This window comes from Dasypus novemcinctus, chromosome 8, assembly GCF_030445035.2.
Source record: "Dasypus novemcinctus isolate mDasNov1 chromosome 8, mDasNov1.1.hap2, whole genome shotgun sequence".
Lineage (NCBI taxonomy): Eukaryota > Metazoa > Chordata > Mammalia > Cingulata > Dasypodidae > Dasypus > Dasypus novemcinctus.
The window spans coordinates 23,869,188-23,891,151 of record NC_080680.1 but is presented as its reverse complement, the minus strand read 5'-3'; the positions used below and the strand labels follow the sequence as shown (position 1 = coordinate 23,891,151).

At 37.7% G+C, this 21,964-nt stretch overlaps 1 protein-coding gene across 7 annotated transcripts in view; it reads left to right on the top strand.

The window, feature by feature from the left end:
• NTRK2 (neurotrophic receptor tyrosine kinase 2) overlaps positions 1-21,964 on the top strand; it is a 365,415-nt gene that overhangs the window by 37,998 nt on the left and 305,453 nt on the right. For all 7 annotated transcript variants that reach the window (XM_071216654.1, XM_071216653.1, XM_071216656.1 and 4 more), the window contains 4 exons: positions 655-809; positions 12,594-12,730; positions 13,264-13,396; positions 16,123-16,422. In XM_071216654.1, coding sequence (XP_071072755.1) covers positions 655-809; positions 12,594-12,730; positions 13,264-13,396; positions 16,123-16,422 — 725 coding nt within the window. The remainder of the gene's footprint in view (positions 1-654; positions 810-12,593; positions 12,731-13,263; positions 13,397-16,122; positions 16,423-21,964) is intronic.

Below are 21,964 nucleotides of genomic sequence, written 5' to 3'. Positions count from 1 at the left end.
AAAAATCTCTCTTCTAGGTTCTCTCTCTTACGTTCACTCCAACTTTCCTGTATCAGTGAAACTGGACTCTGGTTGTGCACTGCAGAAAGGTGGGCGTGGCCTACTGACACGCTCTTTCTTAGCATTGTACGTTCAGTTTTGTTTTTTAAATTAAGATGAAATTGCTTTGCTCCTTCTGAAGTTTGAGCTTACCAAGCAATCATACTTGAATCTCTAGCCTGGTCAGAAATACATATGACAGAGTTCCAGAACACTTATTAGTATCTTCAGTTAAAATCTTCTTAATCACTATACAGTAACCCATGACAACATTTTTATGAGATCTTAGTGTCCCTTGCCTTATGAGACCTCCTTTTCTGCCCTATATGCTGACTATTTCTGTTCCTCTCCCCCTCCCCTATTATTCTGTAGGGTCTTATAAAATGTTGCATTCTTTAGCTTGTACAGTGGTCTTTGCATATAATAGAAGTTCAGTAAGTATTAGATAAAGGAACAAAGAATAAGTATTGTCATGCTATAAAAGTGGATATGATTTCCAAGGATTGCTGGGTAGAAATAATTTATTTTTTATTTTTTATTTTTTTAGCATTTCAGTAAAATTGATGTAGTTAAAACAAAAACAAGAGCCTAACTGAATTTCATTTTTTGATGTAGGATTCTGGTGGACAATCCCTTCACATGCTCCTGTGAAATTATGTGGCTCAAGACTCTCCAGGAGATTAAATCCAGTCCAGAAACTCAGAATTTGTACTGCCTAAGTGAAAGCAGCAAGAATATTCCCTTGGCAAACCTACAGATACCCAATTGCGGTAATTTACTTTTAAATAAATGAATTGTACTTGCTATTAATTATTCTAACTGCCTTGGTGTGGTAGAGAATCTGGAAAGATTACCACTAACCAGATTTTCTGGAGTGTGCTGTTGATGTTTCCAGTGACTCAGGCAACATTTGTGTGCAGTGTGGAGAAATCAACTGGAAACAACTTTACTGAATATTTTTGCAAGTAGGATGCTAGTTCTGAATAGATGATTTTCAAATGCATAGGGAAAAAAGTACTATGGATTCCTTTGTTCACTTGTTTATCTGTCCATCCATCTCTCCGTCCATCTATCCATCCAGCCCCAAAAACATTTGCTGAGTGTATTACTTCATTGGCCCCGTATGTAGTTAGTTGGTGCCCAGGCCATGCAGAGGGGAGGATCCCGTGGTGATAAAGTGTCCTTTGCAGCACAAGCAAAGCAATTCAATCCAGCACATGCCCTTAAGCTTGTCTTACTTTCCGATGACTGTATCTCTAGATGGGGCACCACAGGTCTGCCCTGGGACGTGCCTTTCCCCTTGTCTGGATTTAAAATCTCCTATATTACTGTTTTCCTCCATCCCTCTCCTAGCATCTTCACCTCCAGAACTTAAAAGGACAACATATGATAAAGTCACAGCTCTATGTGAGTGCCAGCGTGTTTACAAGGAAGGAAAAACCAACGTACTGGTTTGGGTTTTACCACCAAGGGCTTCTGGGACACACCTCTGTGAATACCCACGTACACTTACTGTTCCGTCCTTGACATTTCCGTTAGTCAGTCAGCCGGTCCATCCTTCACAAACATTTACGGCTGATTTCTGACCTAGTGTCTGGCAGCACAGCAGGAAGCCCTTCAGACCTGGGTCTTGTCCACAAGGGCCATGACTTTAACCACCAGCATTCCGGTCTTTGCCTTCTACTGTTTCAGGCCAATTTTTATTTAAGAAATAAAATCTGTAGCTGCTCCTTACTCTTAATGAAGAAGGTAGTAAAAGTCAAGGTAAGTATTTGTTTCTTACCCCGAAGGGGCTTAGAAGAGAGCACTTGCCCTTCCCCTGGACTTTTCTGTCCCAAACTGAGTCCTTTGGCTTCGTAATAGAGAATCCAGCTTTGTTGTGTTGCCAATTTCCCTCAGCTTTCTTTGCTGGCCAATACTTTAAAAAACAAAACAGAACACTTTTCATATTTGTTGCTTCCTGATTGATAAGAGGGTTTCTGTTCTCTGTTCTTGTATAAATCTGCACTGCTGAGAGAAATTGCCTGGAGGGACAAGAAACTCTGTGTTGAATCACCTGACCTTTTGGGCAGCTCCCAAATCCACATCTCTCTTGTGACCACATTGGTTTCCACAACCACGGAGAGGAAAAGAGAAAGTGACCGCTGACTGCTGCCCTGATTTCACAGACTGCCTCATAATATATTCTGCTTTGCCCCTGCCTCAAACCCATCTTTATTATTATTTTTCACATTTTTGTCCATGTTGTCTTGAGAGCATTCCAGTAATGCACCACTACCACCCTTATATGCTGGGGGAAGGGGAGAGATAGGGAGTGAGTGGGTCCTAATTTATTCTAATAAATATGCCAAATTTCAACCATTTTTTACATCCCTTTGCTATAAATAAGTCAAAAACTTTCAATCCGCTCTCAGGAAAGCATGCAATTTGATTGATTGATTAGGGCTGAGTGAACACACACACAAACACTCATAATTAATTTAATTGTAAATGAAGATTTTTCAAAGAGCTACATTATAAAAGAATGTGCCAGGTGAATCAAAAGACTTATTTTTCCATCACTTTAGAGTTCTTAAGCTTTCTGTTCTTCCCTGATTCTTTTCTCTGAAAGTATTTTAACTTATTTATATTTGCACAAATAATAGTGATACATTTTGTTGTAAATTTTTTTCCTGTATTATGCATAAGATCGTCGTCTTCTTGCTTGTGTCCATTTCAGGTCAGTAGCCATAGAGCTAGTGTATTCTTTTAAATCATTGCATTGTATTTCAAGGTAGAATATATCATGATTACTTTAACTCTTCCAGATCAATGAACATTTGGCTTATTCCCCATTTTTCATTACTACACAAATGTTGCAATGAGCCTCTTTGTATGTATGTGCAAGTGCACAGATATCTTTAGGCCATATGGTAGGAAGCAGAATTTTTCGTTTATGCAGTTTGCTTATTAAAAAATGACTATACCAATTTATAGCCACACTAATCAGATGTGCCATAATATTAGCAAACTTATTTGTTGTCTCTTTAAAAATGGTATGTCACTGCTTTTTAGTTGGCACTTTCCTATTTCCTGATTACTATTGAGTATCTTCTTATATTTTTATTGGACATTCATATTTATTCTTCAGCAAATTTACGATTTATCACTTAGCCCATTTTTCTGTGTTTTTTTTTTCATTTTTTCCTTTTCTTCCATTAGTATTGTTCTTTATTTTATGTTTTTTTCTTGATGGCTTGAAAGTTATAAATTATGTATCTGTTTTTTAAAGTATATAATGCCAAAGTATCTACTGCATATATTATACATATATTTTCTATAAGTGTTTAGTGATAAGTATCTCCACTCCCCTCCCTTAGCAAAACAAGAAAAGATACTTTTTCTTCCTCTTCTCTTTACTTCCTTCTCCCATTTCTCAGATTGCAACCATCTGGGATTTTGAAAAAGCCTGTATTTTTCCTTCTCAATGGGATTGGCTGAATATAAAATTCTAGGCTCAAAATATTTTCCTCTTAGAACTGTGAAGGTATTGTGCAGCCTATTTTTAAATTTTTTTTTGTGTCTAGTATTGCATGAAAAGCCTGGTATCAATCTGATAATTGGTTCTTTCCAGGTAGTCTATGCCTTTTTTTGCTTTTAGGATTTTTTTTGCCTTATCCATATTATTCTTAAATTTCACCACAATGTAACTAATTGGTTTTTTAAAAAAATTATTTATTCTGCATTTCATGCAGTATGCTCTTTCAACATGAACGTTTGTGTCTTCAGTTCTGGAAATTTTTTCTATTTGTTTTATGTCTTCTTTCCATTTATACCCACACTCAGGAGCTTCCATTAGATGGATATTTCAACTTCTGGCTGTGTCCTCTATACTTTTCAACTTTTAAAAATACTTTCCATTTGTTCTTTTGTGTTACACTGTGGGATAATTGGGAGGTTAGATAGTGTTCAAGATTAGTTGGCTTTCCTTTTAGATCTCATTCAGGAAGCTTTAAACTTTTTTTTAAACTTTTTTATTTTTTATTTTTAAAGAAGCTTTAGATTACATGCGTTGTTTTTAAGTCACAGATACATTGCGATCATCTTATTTCCACACTTTTTTGGGAAGAAGGATGAAACCTTCTATATGGGGTGAGAATATGGTTTTGCGTGATTCATGATTGTAAACCAGCAATGTCAAGGACTATGGTTATTGCATTTAGTCTGTGACTAATAATACTTTAATTTTTAGTGAAAAGAGTTCTTGGCTTTTCATTCCTTTATAAGGTGGGTTTTCTTTTAAAGCTTCCTCCTTTAATATTTCATCATGTAGGTATTATAAAGAGAACACATTCTTGACACTATATATACAAATATGCATCTTCCATGGTGTCTCTTGTGCTCCTTGGAACTAATAGGCACTGGATAAATGTTTGCTCAATTGATCAATTAATAAATGCAAAAATCATATTATATAAATGATTAGATTGAGTCAGGGTTTTTAATATAATGGCGACAAATATTTCAGTTAGGTAAAACTAACAAATATTTATATTATCATTAACAAATTATTCCATATGTTAGCATTTTGTTCGCTCCCTTTGAAATTTATGTCCACCGTATTTTGTGACACTTTCATTTGTTCCTTGTCCTTGAGAAGCTTGGCGATTAAGCGATTGTGGGAGGAGGGGCTGGGAAGTTTGGCCATTCCATTCCAATTAGCAGCACAGTTAGAGTACCTCACAATATTTTTCTAATAATCCCCTCCTGCCGTGAATTACTGTAAATTTATTCATGCTCTGAAACATGTTATGGTCTATTTCTCCAAAAGGCCCTTTAAACCTTAGAAAAATTTTATTAGTTGCAAGGCAACAAAGCATATTCATGTAAAATTCTATATTAGTTGGAATAATGCGAGTGTTAGGAGCACTGATTTTGAAGACAAACTGAATCACACATGTGAAAATGAAAAAAAAAACCTGTTATTTTGCACAGACTGTGCTAATTCCTCATTCTATACTGCTTGTACTGTTTTTCAATGAAATTGTTTATCATATAGTATTTAAAACATTTTTGCACTTAATTCCTGTACATTTGGTTGATTTTCAGCAGTTACTCTTACTGTTTATGCCTTCCAATCATTTTTCTTGACCGAATGGGATTATTAAAGAATGCTGTACCTTATACTTTAATTTTTTAATTCTACAATTATGCTTTATATCTTACCTGGAAGAGAGCTTCTTCAGGAAGTATATAAAATGCTCTGTTTTAAGTAGATTTGGAAAATATATTTAAGAAAGGCAGTATTCCTCTGGGCCATATCAAAACAATCGCTTAACTCATTTTGCTAGTAATTAGTTCCCGTAAGGAATGATAGTCCCACAGTGAATATAGCATGGTGAATTCTGTTGATGGGTAAAGTACTATGCTGTTACTCTCCAAAACTCCATTATAGGACCCGTGGATTGAAATCAGACCTGCCTTTGGTTTCCTTGCTATTTATAACAACAATTGCAATTTTCTACTTTTCTAACCTTTGAACTTTTGGGGTGGAGACTCCTTAAGACACTCCAACCAAGTGCTGTTTCTGATAATAAACGCCAGTTAACAGCTGTAGTGGAAGAATGATCCAGTTCCATGAGTTAAATTGATTTTCATTCTTTGTTTTTTTTACTTTTGGTTTCAACCATAGCTTGTAGTATATGTCTCTGTTTAGCATATGTGTACATAAGCGGCCTTTTGTTTATTTTAACCTGGGAAAATAGACTAATAGTGATTCTGCTCCATTACCATTCAGAGAAGATTAAAATATGCTAGGTTATGGCTGTGCGTGTGAGTTAGACAGGTATTCAACACTATTTTTTTGGCATCTTAGCTGGATTGATTTTTTATTTTTATGAAAAAGCCACAAAGTCTGCTCTAGTTTACGGCTTTGCTTTAATTTTATTAGAAAGTTTTAACTAAAATAAAGCTAGTCACACAGTGGACTCTTGCTTTTATTTTTTTAGACTGCCAAGGGACGCTGCTTTTTTTTTTCTAATCTGCAGCTGTTGTTTAGGTTTTTGTGTTTAGTAGTTTTGTCGCTGCTGTCACTGTTATGACATGGCTTGCAGAAACTTAGAAGCACAATTTCCAATTTGAACTTGGAAAGCCACTTTGCTAATTTTTTGTCATTTTTGCACCAGGTGTAAAAGGAGCCACTCCTAAATAGGCCGGGGTGGTTCTGGCTTCATTCCTGGTTGTGAAATATATCTCTTTTGGAAAGAAAGAAATGGGAGGAAGGTGTGGCAAGAACAGAGAAGGGTAGTCAGGAAGGTTATGAACTTTCAGTGTTCTGGTGAGAGAGAATTAAGGGCTATTTCAACCCTTTGTTTTCAGTTCTTTCTAGTGTGCAGAGAGAAAGGGAGTGGAGAATAGAGAGCAGATAAAATCTACATGCATATTTTTATATGCTCGGCATGTTGACCCTTCATGAAGTGATCAGGGCTCAGAATCATGGAAATCAGGTGAAAAAGAACACAATCTAGACTTATGGTGAACGTTGAAAAACAAAACCCAAATTGATCCATCTCATTTATCACAGAACTTACTTAATAATCCAAAACGGTGAGAGGTCAGTTTCCCTCAGTTGCTAAAAGGTGAGGGTACATACTTTGAATCACTGGTTGAAGGCTCTAGTCAATATGGTCAACTCTTGAGAACAATGTGCCGATGGGAGGCTAAACCTGCATGGGTGACCCCAACAGAGAGGCAGCCAGTCCATTCGGTGGTCAAGGTCATGAGCCGTGAGTCATGTTCAGCTCCCACTTAAATGAGCTGTTTAGTTTTGGTACTGATAAACTTTAACTTCTTCATCTGAAATAGGGATACCATCATCACCTACTTCCTAGAGTTGTTAGGATAACCAGTAAGATAACATATAGAAAATATTTAAGATGGCATCTATTACATAGTAAGTATACAATATAAACTATTAATGTTTTTACTATCATCAGTATGAATATTTACCTTTCAATGTATTTTACACCTGTGTTTCTTTTAGAAAATTCCTTCAAATAAAAGTAAGGCCAAAAAAAGACATCGTATTTCAAAGCAATGGTTTTGTACTCAGATAAGCTTGGGGTGTGTAAGATCAGTGGAAGTTAAATGGATTCCTTATAGCAGGATTTCTCAGAGCTTTTAATATGGGAATGTGCATTTTCAATGCCCAAGAATTATAGCATTTCCTATAGGGTTTCTTTTTGTTGTTGTTGTTGTTGCTGTTTTTCTTTTTCTTTTCTTTTCTTTCCTCTTTTTTTTTAGAAATTAGAATTCCACAGACCACACCTTGGGGAAAGCTTGGTAGACTAGCTAACTGCTCAGGCTCCTATCAGATTGAAGAAACATAATTGTAGAAACTAAAAGCCGGATGAACAATTGTCGAACACCTGTCGTCTAAACTCTTGCTACTCAAAATGTGGTCTGTGGACCAGCAACAACAGAACCAACTGGAAGCTTGTTAGAAATACAAACTTGCAGGCTCCACTCCAGAGCTACTGAAAAAAAAAAGTTGCATTTTTGACAACATCCCTGATGATTCACGCGCACATTAAAGTTTCAAAGTCCTGGTCTAAAGACCTAAAGTGATTTCACTGGTGGTTGACGATTTTCAGCTGAGGTTTACAGGAGCGCATCTTTTCTGAGCCAGTTCAGGGCGGGAGATGTTATCAAGGAGGCATCTCTCTGTCTGGGAAGTTAGTCATCTCTTCTGAGTGAAACCAGAGTGCAAAGGAAGAGGGCTAATATGCTTTGAATCAGATCCCATGACAGCGGTGCTAGAAGCTCGTTGCAGCTTTGCTGGGCATTTGCTCAGAACTTGTGCTGATTTCAAATCTCATTAAGCCAGGAAGTAGTGCCTGGCAAACGGTTTATCCTTTCTTGGCTATTTATGCTTCCCAATTCATTTTTATTGTGCTAATTAAACCTCAAGTGATATTTCAAGAACAGATTGTTTTTTCCATTATTGAGTCTTTGGCCAACATATTAATGTTGTAGAATTAATGTGAGTCAGATACTTACTCATTTGTAGACGACTTTACATTTAAAGGATCTAGACTTGGCCAATTTTGCACAGATTCCTTTGGAAACTGCTATGACAAAGCGATATAATTTCACTATAAATAAAGAAGACTAACTCTTCCCTCACAAGTAGATATGTAATTATTATTATTATTTTGTTTGAATCTCTCAAAACATTTATTTTTAAAAATATTTTTATAGTCCATTTTAAAGATATATAGATGACACAAAATGTTACATTAAAAATATGAGGTTCCCATATACCCCACTCCCTATCCTATACCCACTCATTCCACATCAACTGCAATTATTTCTTAAATGACCCAAATTCCTGGGTCATGGATATTGCAGTGTAGTTTATGATCTGTGCTAAAATATTTAAGTGCAGCCTGGGGAGGTGGTATAGTGCAAAGGTGAAGACACTGAGCTTTGGGTTTAAATCCCAGGTCTACATGAAGTTGAATGACCTAAAAAACATATATTTGGCTTTTCCAAAACTCATGTTCCTCATTAGTTAAATGAGGCCCAAATACTTAAATTTTATATTGGATGTAAGGATTAAATAAAACAATAATTTAAAAGCACTAGGCAAGTGTATCTGGTTAGGTAAATGCCCAATAAATTTAATTAAAAAAAACATTTTTAGAGCTGTTAATCATTTAAACTTAGGCTTGAAGAAAAAAAGTGACATTAGATTTCGTAGGGAAGGTTAAGTTTATGACATAGCATTTCTTATTGATAATCTATTTTAACCTCTCTCCACTCAAATTTGAAAACTGTTAGATACCATAAAGGATAGAAAATTCATTCCATAAGTTTGTACTTTGAGGTACCAAGAGGAGTTTCTTCAAGCTCCATTGGTGGGAGCACAAAAATTTGCAAGTGGGAAAGCAGATGGGTGAGTAGTAACTGATTTAATGGCTGATAACGAGAATTATCAGATTGGCAAGGGAGAATGCCAGGGAGAAGCTTAGTTTATGTTGTAGCTCTACTACTAGGCACAGGGTCAAGTGCAGGAGACTTGATGGAAGCCTGTGAGAAGCCGTTCAACCCATTTTTTTCATCCCATATAGCCCTGGTGACTGTCCTTATCCTTCCTCAGCAGAAAACAGGGGGTTTATTCTCTACAGAGGATAAAATAGAGGTTCTGAGGAACTCCAGGGAGAGTTGAGGCTAGGGGAACCATAGAGAAAATGGGGGATTTACATACTGAATATTAATATTTCCAGCCTTTTCAACCTCTAGTTCTTCAGCTGAGAACATGAGCTGAAGAATTTGACCAGTTCCTCCCTCAAAAATAGTTTTAAAGATCATGACATCAGGTGTAGCCCAATAAAAATGCCAACTATATTGCCCTACAGTGAAGCCTACTATTAATAAATTTGCATAAAGTTACTAGTATCCCATTCTTTTTTTTTTCTCTTTATTTTTTTAAAATGTTACATTCAAAAAATATAAGAGGTCTCCACATAGCCCCCACCCCCCTCACCCCAATCCTCCCATATCAACAACCTCTTTCATCATCATGGGACATTCATTGCATTTGGTGAACACATTTTGGAGCACGGCTGCACCACATGTAGTATCCCATTCTTAAAGATGTATAAATAGGCAAGGACCACCAAAAATATGAGGAATGCTTATAATATGAAAGACAAACTCAAAACAACCAAAGAGAAAAATAGTTGCAAGAAGCAAAATATATATGGAGAGAGGTAAACTTCAAAAGAAATTATCATTAATATCTACAGTGACCAGGAAAGATACTGCATCCATGAAACAAAAACAGGATGTTATAAAAAAAGAACATCACACACAAAAAGGGCCTTAGAAACTAAAAAATGAAAACCTCAAAAGGTTTGAAAGGTAAAACTGAGTAAATCCCCCTATTCCTAGAGAAAGAAGATGAAAAGATGGAAAATAGGAGAGAAAGGATTAGAAAATTAGGTGGCTTTTCAGAAGGTCCAATATTCAAATAATAGGAGTTCCAAGTGGTATGAAGGTATTGTATCATAGTTGAATTGGTATCACTTTTTCTTTCTTAGTTGTACATATAACAGAGATGCATCTATAACTGATGTCTTAAATTTGATGAACTATGATAACTTATATAATATATATAGGTCAGCTATCAGTAGCATTTACTTTATAACATATGGAAAGATGTAACGGTGGAGAGTATGTTGATTGTGCAACAGGCATATGGGGAGGGCTGGAATTCTGTGTGGAAATGAGCATACTTCTCATCTTCCATGGTATGAGGTCAGTAGATAATGAATGCTAGAACAGGATCATCAAGAAGTAGCAATACAAGCATGGTATTTAGAGGTGTGGAGATCAGTGCTAAAAGAAGTTAAAAAAGATGAATTTGAGAGCCTGGGGAACAGAAAGTAGTGCTGCATGGATGAGGTGGAACTACTGTTTTACATAATGTAGTTGGAATATTTTTTAATAACAGGTTTTGTAGAATTATATACTTTTCAAGCTGTTTGACCAGATTAAAAATAAAAGCAAAATAAAATACTTTAAAAAAAAGTCCTCTTGGTCATACCACTTACTTCAAGATTTTTCGCCAAGTAAGCCCATTTTGTGTATCTTGCTGTATTAGTCAAGGTTCTCTAGGTAAACAAAACAAACAGAACTTTTATAAGAATTGTCTCACTTGACTGTGGGAATGGGCAAGTCCAAATTTTGTAGGGCAGGTCATAAGCTGGGAACTCATGTGCAAGTTTTTAATGAGTTCCCCAGAAGCTGGCTGGCTGAAGTAGAGATGGAAATCCTCTTTTCTGACTGCTGAAATCATTGCTTCTCCTTTTAAGGCCTTCAGCTGATGGAATGAGACTCCTCTCATTGCTGAAAGCCATCTCTCAGTTGATTATAAACGTGATAAGCCATAGATGCAATTAATTTACTGATGATTTATGTCCATGAAATGCCCTCTCAGTAGCAATCAGGCCAGTGCTTGCTTGACTAAGTAACTGGACACCCTCTCCTGGCCAAGAAACTGTCACCCTTGCTTTGATAATTTCTTAACAAGTTGGAAAGCTCAGTTATCACAGGAGTTACCACCAAATATTAGAGCTAGGAAGAATGTAGCTTCTAATTGAACTTAGTTGTTTTATTGAGAAGACAGAGAAAGAGGAGAAGTGAATTACCTAAGTCCTCACGGCTAGTAGGAGCCAGGTGTAAGGTCTACAGTTCCTGATGTGATCGAGTGCTTGTGTCTGTTTACTGCACTGCCTCTTCATCATTATTATATGTTTTATTGTCCCAGAAAGCTTCAGTCTTAGGAGCCCAGTCTTGTATTTTGCAGCCCTTTCTCCATGGTGGGAATGTCACAAGCCATGGGCTCTACAAATTTTGTTCCAGTCTGATTTCAGTAATGAAGCAATAAGGCTTTTGTCAGTGAGGGCTGCACGGTAAAAGAAGGGTTCACACAGAGTAATGTGAAGATGGTGGGTCAGATACTGCAGTTTATCGGCTGTTGAAGATGAATTGCCTTTTCTGACCTCCAAGTTGCTCCTGAATTAATGATGTATCCTAGGTTCATGGGATACAGCTGTTGGGGTGCATGTAGCCCTGATCAGGGTTTCTGATACCAAAGAATTGACTGGCCTGAGTGGCAGGACTTGACATATACTGTTATCTCTCAGAGACCCGTCTTCATGGGAAAAATACTGCAATTCTTTGTGCTTTAAAGCAGTGTGGACATCTAATAGATGTAAGAGTTTAATGAAGTGATAGCAGGATCAATAAAGAAAAACTAGCTTTGGAAATATAAAAGTGTGAAATAGATGCTTTCCAGGAATTAAGGTTAAAATCTCACTAGATAACAATACATTCTCCAGATTTTTCAAAAAGAAATTTCATTGGAGAAAGGGTCCACATAACTTTATTCATCGTATCATAAATAGGACGACCAATTTTTCCCAAATTATTTAAGCATGATTTATAAAACTTTGAAACATCCTAACATTGTGGTGGTTCAAGCTTCATGTCTTTTGAGAAATGTTTGTTTTAAAAACAATGTTTTCCTTCAGTTGTCTGGTGTCTTCAAAATCTAGGTCTCTAGTGGATCTGATTTTTATGAGTTACTTAATACAAAAAGAATTATTTTAAAAATTGGATGTATCTCACCCTTTTGTGTTCTTGACAATGAAAGTGGAGGGGGAGAGGGCAGTGTCTCCTTAAGTGCAAAAAACTGGATTAGTAATTGTAGAACAGAATAAGTAAACACAGTTCTATAAAATAGTATTTTTCAACAAAAGGTTATTCTGCCATAACAACTCACTAAATATGTGAAACTTGTTTTCAAACCTTATTAATCAATTTTTTTTTTGCTCCACAGTCAATAGGGTTTATCAAGCTCATACTTCAGTTCAACATGAATCAGTTTCAGAAAGTGAATAAGGCTTGACTTTAAAGCATGGACTAATAGTGTTCTGATTTTATGCTGTCATTTTGATAGTGCATTTGATGATATGTATATGTCTCCATTTGCTTTTCTTGTTCCACAGGTTTGCCATCAGCAAATTTGTCTGCTCCCAACCTCACTGTGGAGGAAGGAAAGTCGATCGTGTTATCTTGCAGCGTGGCAGGCAGTCCCGGTCCTAGTTTGTACTGGGATGTTGGTAATCTGGTTTCCAAACACATGGTAAGGCTTGTGTTTGCCTTTGTGTTAATAGAGAGGCAACAGGAGTGTCTCAGAATTTGAGATTATATTTAACCTAGTGATGATGATTTAATGTTTCCTAGGGTCACACATAAAAATTTGAGGCGAGTTTTTGATTGCCATTTTATTCCTCTTGATTCTTGATTAACAAAGACTAATTAATGCAGGTTTGCATTTTAGTTAAGTGCACCCAATAGCCTGAAGAGTCGGTAGGTCCCTAGTGAACTCTTTGTGTTCTCATAAGCAAGGTGAGTGACTCTCCTCATAGTCTTTTCCCTTGGAGGAAGATAGGTAAGAATTCGGAGATTAAATGAACATCACATACTTACTTAGCACTTGAAACCTAGAGAAAGGTAATAACTTCTGATTTACTCCTTTGAATGAGCTTAATTCAGGCAGGGTACCTTCTTTAATGTTATGCATTTTTTTTTCTCTAGTTAAGAGAAGCCCCAACTCTTGTCACTGAGGGGATCGATTCTAATAAAGATTATTTTTGTCTGTTAATTCATTTGTAGAGTGAAACAAACCACACACAGGGCTCGTTAAGGATAACTAACATTTCATCTGATGACAGTGGAAAACAGATCTCTTGTGTGGCAGAAAATATTGTAGGAGAAGATCAAGATTCTGTCAACCTCACTGTGCATTGTACGTAATCAGATCAGCATGTGTGTTTAATAGCAAATGATCATGGACAGACCCGCGTCTGTCGTTTGGGCACCCTGGGTGAAGTTTGTTTAAAAAAAGTATATGCAGTGTTTTGTGCACACTTAATTAAGAAATGTTTATCAGCCTCTTTCACTCATTCTACTTCTGTTTAATCTCTTTTGCTCATGCATTGTCTTTCTTTTAGGCTTCTTTTTCAATCTTAAATGTGTCCTTTGATGTCCCCCTGCCTTTTTCTGATAGAATGCATTTTGAACTCTTCACCTTGTTAAATTTTATTGAAATTCTAAACATTTTTTTCTCTCTGAAAGTAATGAGAAGCCTTAAAGTTGTGATCCCTACAGTCTTTGTTGTCTGTTCATAAAAGCCTAATTGTACTGTGGATATAATAAAACCTCATTAGTTTGACATCAAGTTTCTGTGGAAGGTAAGAGGAGTCTTGCTTAAATTAATGAAAATTACTAATATCACCTGCAGAAACTTTTTATTATTGTTGTGGTTATTTTAAGTCTCTGTATTGACTGAAACTAAGATCTAAGAAATGAATGCTTCTTAATTCAGCCTGTTCTAAATACTATATAACACATACTAACAGCCCGGATTGTGGTATTCAGTGTGAACTTGCAGTCAGTAAAAATCATATGCACTCCACGTCACTGAAAATTCAGAGCTGGCATGGTATAAATTAATGAGGTTTTTCTTTGTTTGGATTAGGACTTGAATGTGCATGTGTGAAAGGATGCATACAAGTTGCACCCACGTAGACACATGCCCATAGTCTGTGATTGTTGCAGTGTGTCTGAAACTGCAACCCTTTGGAGCTGTTAGAACCACCCCTAGGCCCACTGGGAACTGGACTCATCATTTCTCATCATTTCGATACATTGAAGCCTGAAGTCAACGTTACCCCCAAACAAATGCAATCAGTGTTCAGCTTTGTGACCTTAAATCAGTACCTCACCCAAAGCTCGGGACCCTTTGTGCAGGGTGATAGGAATAAGTGGGTTCTGGGCGTGGGGGCCTGGCTGGGCTGGTGGGAGGCAGGTAAGTGTGGTCCCTAACTGGGGTCCTTGTGATTGGTTTGAAGCACAGGTCAGTAAGTCTGTGGATTTACACATGCACCTTATTTTCTGTGATGGGCATAGAGACACCCTCCACCCCCACCTCCTGATTGTATTTAAATGGAATTTGTATAGATCGAATCGTATATTAACAGCTCTTTTACCTTCCAAACTATTTTATTTTAAAGCAAACAAGTATGCTTGGTAAATTTAGATTTGGCCATGTGCATTTTCTTCATGCTAGGGACCCTGTTACATACCCGTGTGCAAAGTTCAGATATTCCACAGCCTCATTTATGAGGAATTTTACTGGCACTGGGAAATCTTCCTGTAGAATATGCAAATGAATTAGGTTTTTAAATTAGCACTGCTGCTTCTTGGTAAGCATCTGGGAAGATTTACCTGAGGAGAGATGAGGGTAAAGGCAGATGATCAACTTTCTGATAAAGACAGCCCAACTTGAGTGTTTCTCAGTTATCATCTAGGTTGTCCCCATCACCTGAATCTATCAAGGTTTAGATATGGAGTAGAAGGAATAAGTCAAACAGAATGTTAACAACTGACATAACCATTGCAGGAGCCCTACTCAGACTCTGATGGCTTAAATATTTTCTCCTTATTTACATACGTCTTGATTCATATACAACCAAAAGGTCATGTGTGAGAGGGATGGACTACTGGGTTAGGCACTGGAAGACCTAGATCCCAGTTCCAGCTCTCCCTCACTCTCCAACCTTGACAGAGTTGCTTAATTTCACTGGATTTTGGTTTCTTCATCTGAAAAACAATGCAAGTAGATCCAGAAGGTCTTTTCAAGTTCTTGATTCTGTAATTATCTAAGGAAGACTCTATATAAATAAACAATGATTTGGTAATGACTCAGGATAAGTCCTCTGTTTAAAGGTGCTACTTGGTAAAGTTTGTTTCTCCAGAGCACCAAGCACTTAATACTTAAAGTTGAAATAATTTGTAGTCTATTTGACTGGGTTTTGCTAAAACCTTAGGCATTTAGTTAATCAAAACACTGTCCCTTTGCATCTAGTATCCTATCACAAATAGACCTTATAAATGAAATGGGATGCTTTTAAAAAGCATTTATTATTGAAAATCAGTGAGAAAAATATCAATTTATCATATTTTATAATACCCCATCAGTATCGGTAGCAACAGTCCTTGCATTGATCGGCTTGATCTACTTTTGAAAAGTTCTATCAGATCTGAGCACTGGACAAGATATGCAGTCATTTTTGTTATTAGTATTATTTAGAAAAGAAGCCCTATAAAAATAGTATCCCTCTTTATTTCGGTGGTGATTCTATAGAAACCAAAGTCAACTTCAGCGGAACCCTTCCCACTGTCAGAACGTTTTGAATCTGCTTGGAGTTGGCTCTCACATGAAATAGATTGGAAAAATGACGGCAGCACACCTAAGTAGAGCAGAGAAAGGCGTTCCCTCTGAAGTCCTCTTTAGGGAGCTGAACCCACCTTGATGATGATACAAAATATTGATGGATTCCAGAGTTACTGGTTATGTGTTTCCTTCAACCAAACAGTAGTTGAAGAAAAGCCTCTGTCGATGACAGAGATCTGGAGATGAGGAGAATTCCGAGCTTTCTGATGCCATTAACTCTCTCTTTTTTGATTTAGTTGCACCAACTATCACATTTCTCGAATCTCCAACCTCAGACCACCACTGGTGCATTCCATTCACTGTGAAAGGCAACCCCAAACCAGCGCTTCAGTGGTTCTATAACGGGGCGATACTGAATGAGTCCAAATACATCTGTACTAAAATCCATGTTACTAACCACACGGAGTACCATGGCTGCCTCCAGCTGGACAACCCCACGCACATGAACAATGGGGACTACATTTTAATCGCCAAGAATGAGTATGGGAAGGATGAGAAACAGGTTTATGCTCACTTCATGGGCTGGCCTGGAGATGGTGAGTAGCTACTGCCTTTTCATCTGGGGAGAATATAGGGGGTATCAGTCAGCTCCTGTCAAAACAGTGCGCCTGATAATAAACTCTCCCCAAGACCCATTATTTATTCTTGCTCTTGGATCTGCAGGCCAGCTGGGGTGGTTTGACTCCACGGGCATTTATGGTGGGTGCAGCTGAAGAAGTGTCGGCCCCGCATAGATCTACTTCTTATAGCAAGCGTGGGAGCGCAAGAGGGCAGGACCGCTTGCACACGGGCTCTGCACTGGCACATGGGCTCTCTGCCTATATTTCTTTGGTCAAAGCAAATCGTCTGGCCAAGGCTAAGTTGAGGGGAAAGAACTCAGGGGCAGTGAAGGAGGAGTGAGTGCTTAGGAACAATCATCTGGTCTCTGCAGGACTACTAATGACTGTGTTTGGGTAGTTCATGAGAAATGGGTTGTTACTGTTATTACTGTACTTTTTGTTGTTATTATTGAGTTTAATGAGCTTTTGTGGCTGACAGAGCAAAACTCATGCAAAAAACCATGAGCAGATGAACGGCGTTTAGTTGACTCATGGCCTAGTTAACTTTTATTTTTGCCCCTTATTCATTTGGAATGCAGAATCCAGTTTTCTCATCCATGGATGAGATGTCAGTATCCTGGAATGTTTTGCCTATCTGGGCTGAATGAGCTGAATCCTCCTTTTATCAGGTCTTCAATTGTTTTTTTCCTAAGAGTGATAGCAGCTCCTGCCTGACCAATGGTTTGGATGGCTTGGATGGGGAGAAGGATGGTTGGCATCAGGGGTCCACCCTGGGCAACAGGAGAATTTTAGTGCGAGCCCCAGTAAGAGCATGGCCGTGGTGTTGACTTCAGCTGCCATGGTTCAGTGGAGTCTTCTTATCTGCTCTGTCTTGTTGCCATAATCCTTGCTACCATAGTGGATGCCCAGACCTGCAGGATGTTGGGACCTGTGTCTGAATAGAATTCCTCACCATAATAGCTTGGAGTTAGTCAAAGCCACACAAAGATTCCTTGGCAGAGAAAGTTGGAGGCCTATGAGGCAGGGGCTGCTTGGGGCGTCTGTACCCATATGGCTTCCTGGGACAGCATCACAGACAAAGGTGACCCATACACAGCCACCTTCACCAAGCAGTAAATGGGAATGCAGTGACTTTCACTACATCATAATTCTTATCCTGCTATTTACTAAATAGCTTTTTAAATGCACAAACTTCCTTAGTGTGTTCAAAAGGTGATTTGAATTATAGCAGTGTGATTTATAAACAGCCCTGCAGGAGCACATAAAACAAGCTCTGTTTGGATGCCTTACCCAGGGACCCCTGGCAGTCGTCGTCTTTCCCATTAAATCTTCGTCTTAATTGAGACTTTAGCTGCATGGCTATGTCTGTTCTAGTAAATCTCTAGATGACTCTGCTTCTTCCTATATGTTTGAGGCAATAATAGCTTAGTGTTAAAGCCGGGGTACTCCGATTCAGGATGACTCCCTTTTGTGCATTTGTTTTCAAACTCTTTATTTTGGAATAATTTTGGATTTATAGAAAAATGGCTACGATAGTACAGAGAGTTCCCAGATACCCCTCACCAGGTTTTCCCCATTGTTCACATCTTACAATTCTGTGGTGCATTTGTCAAAACTAAGAAACTGCCATTGTTACATTACTGTTATCTGATTCTTGGACCTTATATGAATTTCACCAACAACTGCCTTTTGAAGTTGGAGTGAAACTTGATTCGGGGCGAAGGTCCAGAGTTTAAAAGCCATCAGAAGTGGTCTGTGCTCTTTGATATAGGCACAGTAATGCCAGCGTAAAGGCAGTAGCTTCTATTTTAGATAGGATTTTGATATAGTTTTCTTTAGAACATTTCTATATAGTGACAATATTTGATAGAGCTGAACTCCTCTTATCCATGCAGCTTCATTGTTATCCATCATTTCTGTTAGGTTTTTTTTCTTTACAATGAAACACTCCCCCTTCCACTTCTCCCATCCCTGGTAACCTCTAATCTACTTTCTGTCCCTGAAGATTTGCTATTTCTGGTTATCTGTAATAAGTGATATTATACAATCTTTGTCTTTATGTGCCTTGCTTATTTCACTGAGCATATTTTCATGGTTCTTCCACATTGCAGCATGTCTTCTAACTTCCTTCTTTTTTATAGCCCAATATATTCCTTTAGTTGTGTGTACCCCATTTTGCTTATCCATTCATTTATCTGTGGACACTTGGGTTGTTTCCACCTTTTGGCTATTGCAAATAATGCTACTTGAACAATGGTGTACAAGTATCTGTTTGAGATCCTGTTTTCACTTTCTTTAGGGGTGGACTTGCCGGGTCATATGGTAATTGTGTTTTTAACTTTTTGAGGAACTACCATACTGCTTTCTATAGTGTCTACACCAGCAATGCACTGGGGTTCTGATTTTTTCTACATCCTCTCCAACACCTGTTATTTTCCACTTAAAAAAATAATAGCCATTGTTGTAGGTGTGAAGTGATATCTCCTTGTGGTTTTTAAATTTACTTATTTTATTGGAGAAGTTGTGAACTTACAAAACAATCATGTGTAATGTGCACAATTCCCATACATCATCCCCCCACCAACACCTTACATCGTTGTGGTGCGTTACAGATTATGAAAGAATATCATTAGACTATTACCACTAACCATGGCACATAGCTCACATTTGGCATATTTTTTCCATACATCCACTATTATTAATGCTATGTATTAGTATTGTACATTTGTTGTAGTTTATGAGAGATCACTCTTATATTTGTATTGTTAACCTCAGTCCATCTTCCACTGCATGGTTTACTGTGAGATACAGTCCCATGCCTTTTACAGTCTACCCAAAGTGTACACTCAGTGGCTCTCACTTTCATCACAGAGTTGGGCAGCCATCGCTTCAAGAAAGCTTTGAACATTTTCCTTAGTCCAAAATAAATCAATCCCATATCCCATTATTGACCTCATTGTGGTTTTGATTTGCATTTCCCTAATGGCTACTGATATTAAGCATCTTTTCATGTGCTTATTGCCCATTTGTATATCTTCTTTGGAGAAATGTCTATTCAAGTCTATTGTCCATTTTTAAATTGAGTTGTTTGTCTTTCTGTTATTGCATTGTAAAAGTTCCTTATATATTCTGGATATTAAGCTCTTACCTGATATATGGTTTATAATTATTTTCTTCCATTCTATAGGTTGTCTATTCAGTTTCTCAATAATTTCCTTTGATACACAAAAGTGTTTCTGTTAGTTTTAACTTAGATAGTGATGGGAACGAATGGTTTTCTGGAATAAGAATAACCTGAGCCTTTCGAATATTTCCCTTGAAAGAAACAATGATTTATCAAAAAATAAAAATTAAGCTCAGTTTTATAAAGAAGTTCTCTCCCTTTTTCCCTCTTCTTGTTTAGTTATTCATTTGTTTCATTAGGTCTTTAAACTATATCTGTTTTTAAGAAAAACGGATTTTTTCCTCTTTATTTACTCAGGGGCCAGCTATCAAGGAATAATACATGAAAGTGGAAATGAAGGAGACTTGGCCCAGGGTGAGAGTGGATAAAAATGGTCCTAGTGGACCATAAACCAGTGTGACTAATTAGAGATTGACCTCACTTGTCTTGTGTGATAGAATCTTTGACAGTATTTTATATGAGATTTGTAGGCATAACACAGAGATAGTGACCTTTCTTAGAATGACTTCCTTTCCTTCTTAACCCCCTTTAAAACTAAAGAAAATAAACAATTAGGGGAAAAAAATCATTGCCCTGCTAGTTTAAAGGTACTTTCCAAGTTAGGAACAAAAGACCAATTTTGCCTTCAGTAGTTTTGTTGTCATAAACAAAAAATTGATGAGGAAGTTTAGCTCTCACAAATCTTTGATGCTGTGAGGATTGGATTACTTTTTTGTTTTGTTTTCGGTTGTTTTGATAAGATTCCCCCCACCTCTGCTTTTCTTTAATACTGTGGGTTTCCTGACTATATGAGGAAGCAGGCACCTAGACCCTTCCTGAAGTTGGTATGCTTTTCCACACAGAGCCAGAGGAATCAAAATGGCAGCTCTGCTATCCCCTAGGGTATGCTCCTCATTCAGCTCAGAACTGAGCTCGTCATGAGATGGTTGTTTTGCCTAGGTACTCACGTTTGGAGATAGGTGAAAAAGAGTTTTGAAAGAAATTAGAAACAAGAACAAAAAACAAATGCCTTTAGTACAGTGTGTGTGGGGATACCAGATTTGGAAGCACACACTTTACTTTCTACTTGGAGGCAGGATGGAGCAGGTAGACCTCAAGTTAGCATTGGCCCAAGAAGATACCATTTACCAGACAGAAAATCGTGAGGTGGGGTGCGCACAGAGAGAGACTTGGCTAACCAAGACATCCATTTAAGGTCTTATGAGAGTTCTGTGACTGTGTAGACTGTGCCACAGACTTAGCCGTGGTGCTAATGTGGAAGGACAGCTGTTATCAGATCTTTGGATGTCAGCAGAACTCAACATATCAAGCCAGTGCCTTCCCCATCTGTTAGTCATTGGAAACCTGGCCGGTAACTGAGGAAGGGAGAAAATACTTTCCCAGGCTCCAAATACCAGATTGATCATTTTGGATCTCATGTTCTGAACTGAGCTCAGCTCTGGCCAGTTTTGGGCTGTATATAAAATATAAAATGTAACTTTCGTCTTCAAAATTCTGGAGAACTGTAGTATTTATTTTGACAGCACACTGAAAAACACATCTTGTGACAATCAAATTGTAATTTTACTTCATTGTTGTTTTCCATTGTCTTTTTAAAATTTATTCACTAGGTGTAATTTCCCGGGATCCTAGAATAGTAGTTTCCCGCCCCTTGCTTTAAATTAGAATCAACTGGCTGGTTTCTTTTCCTTCCCCTCCCCTCTCCTCTCCTCCCTCCCTTCCCCTTCTTTCATTTCATTTCATTCATTTCATATTTCGCTTGTTTTTTTTAAATTATTATTTCTCAGTTTCATTTTAAAATGAAATTTAAAATGTATGTGACTGGGGCACACCTTTAGCAATTTTGCTTTAGTGTTATGGGTTGACACTTGGGCTTTGGCTATTTTTATTTTTAAGATCTCCAGGTGATTCTAATTTGAACTGCTCTAGATGAAAACTCTGACTGGCCCAAGATTTTTCTGCTCAGAGTTGATTAACAGATAATCCTGTGGGCACTTTGGGTTGCAAACACAATTCCCAATTGAGAAATAGCTTGTCCTATTTGAGACAGAAATCAAAACTCTAGACTTGCTGTAAAGGCAGATCTCTCTTATTCTCCAAGTTCAAACTGACCGTGTAGAATGTGGGGCAAGTCTTGGTAATGAAATTTCAACCCACCTCTGCCCAGGTGGAAGAAGGTGGGCATGAGGGGATGGGAGGGAAGTTTGCTTGCTGATGCCTGTGGTTCTTGGACCTAGGAATTTCAGTGCTGACCCATGGCTCTCCCTTCTGGATATTTTTGTGTATTCTTTGGAGATTCCTCTGCTTGGTGGCTTCTGTCCTGCAGTTTCCATT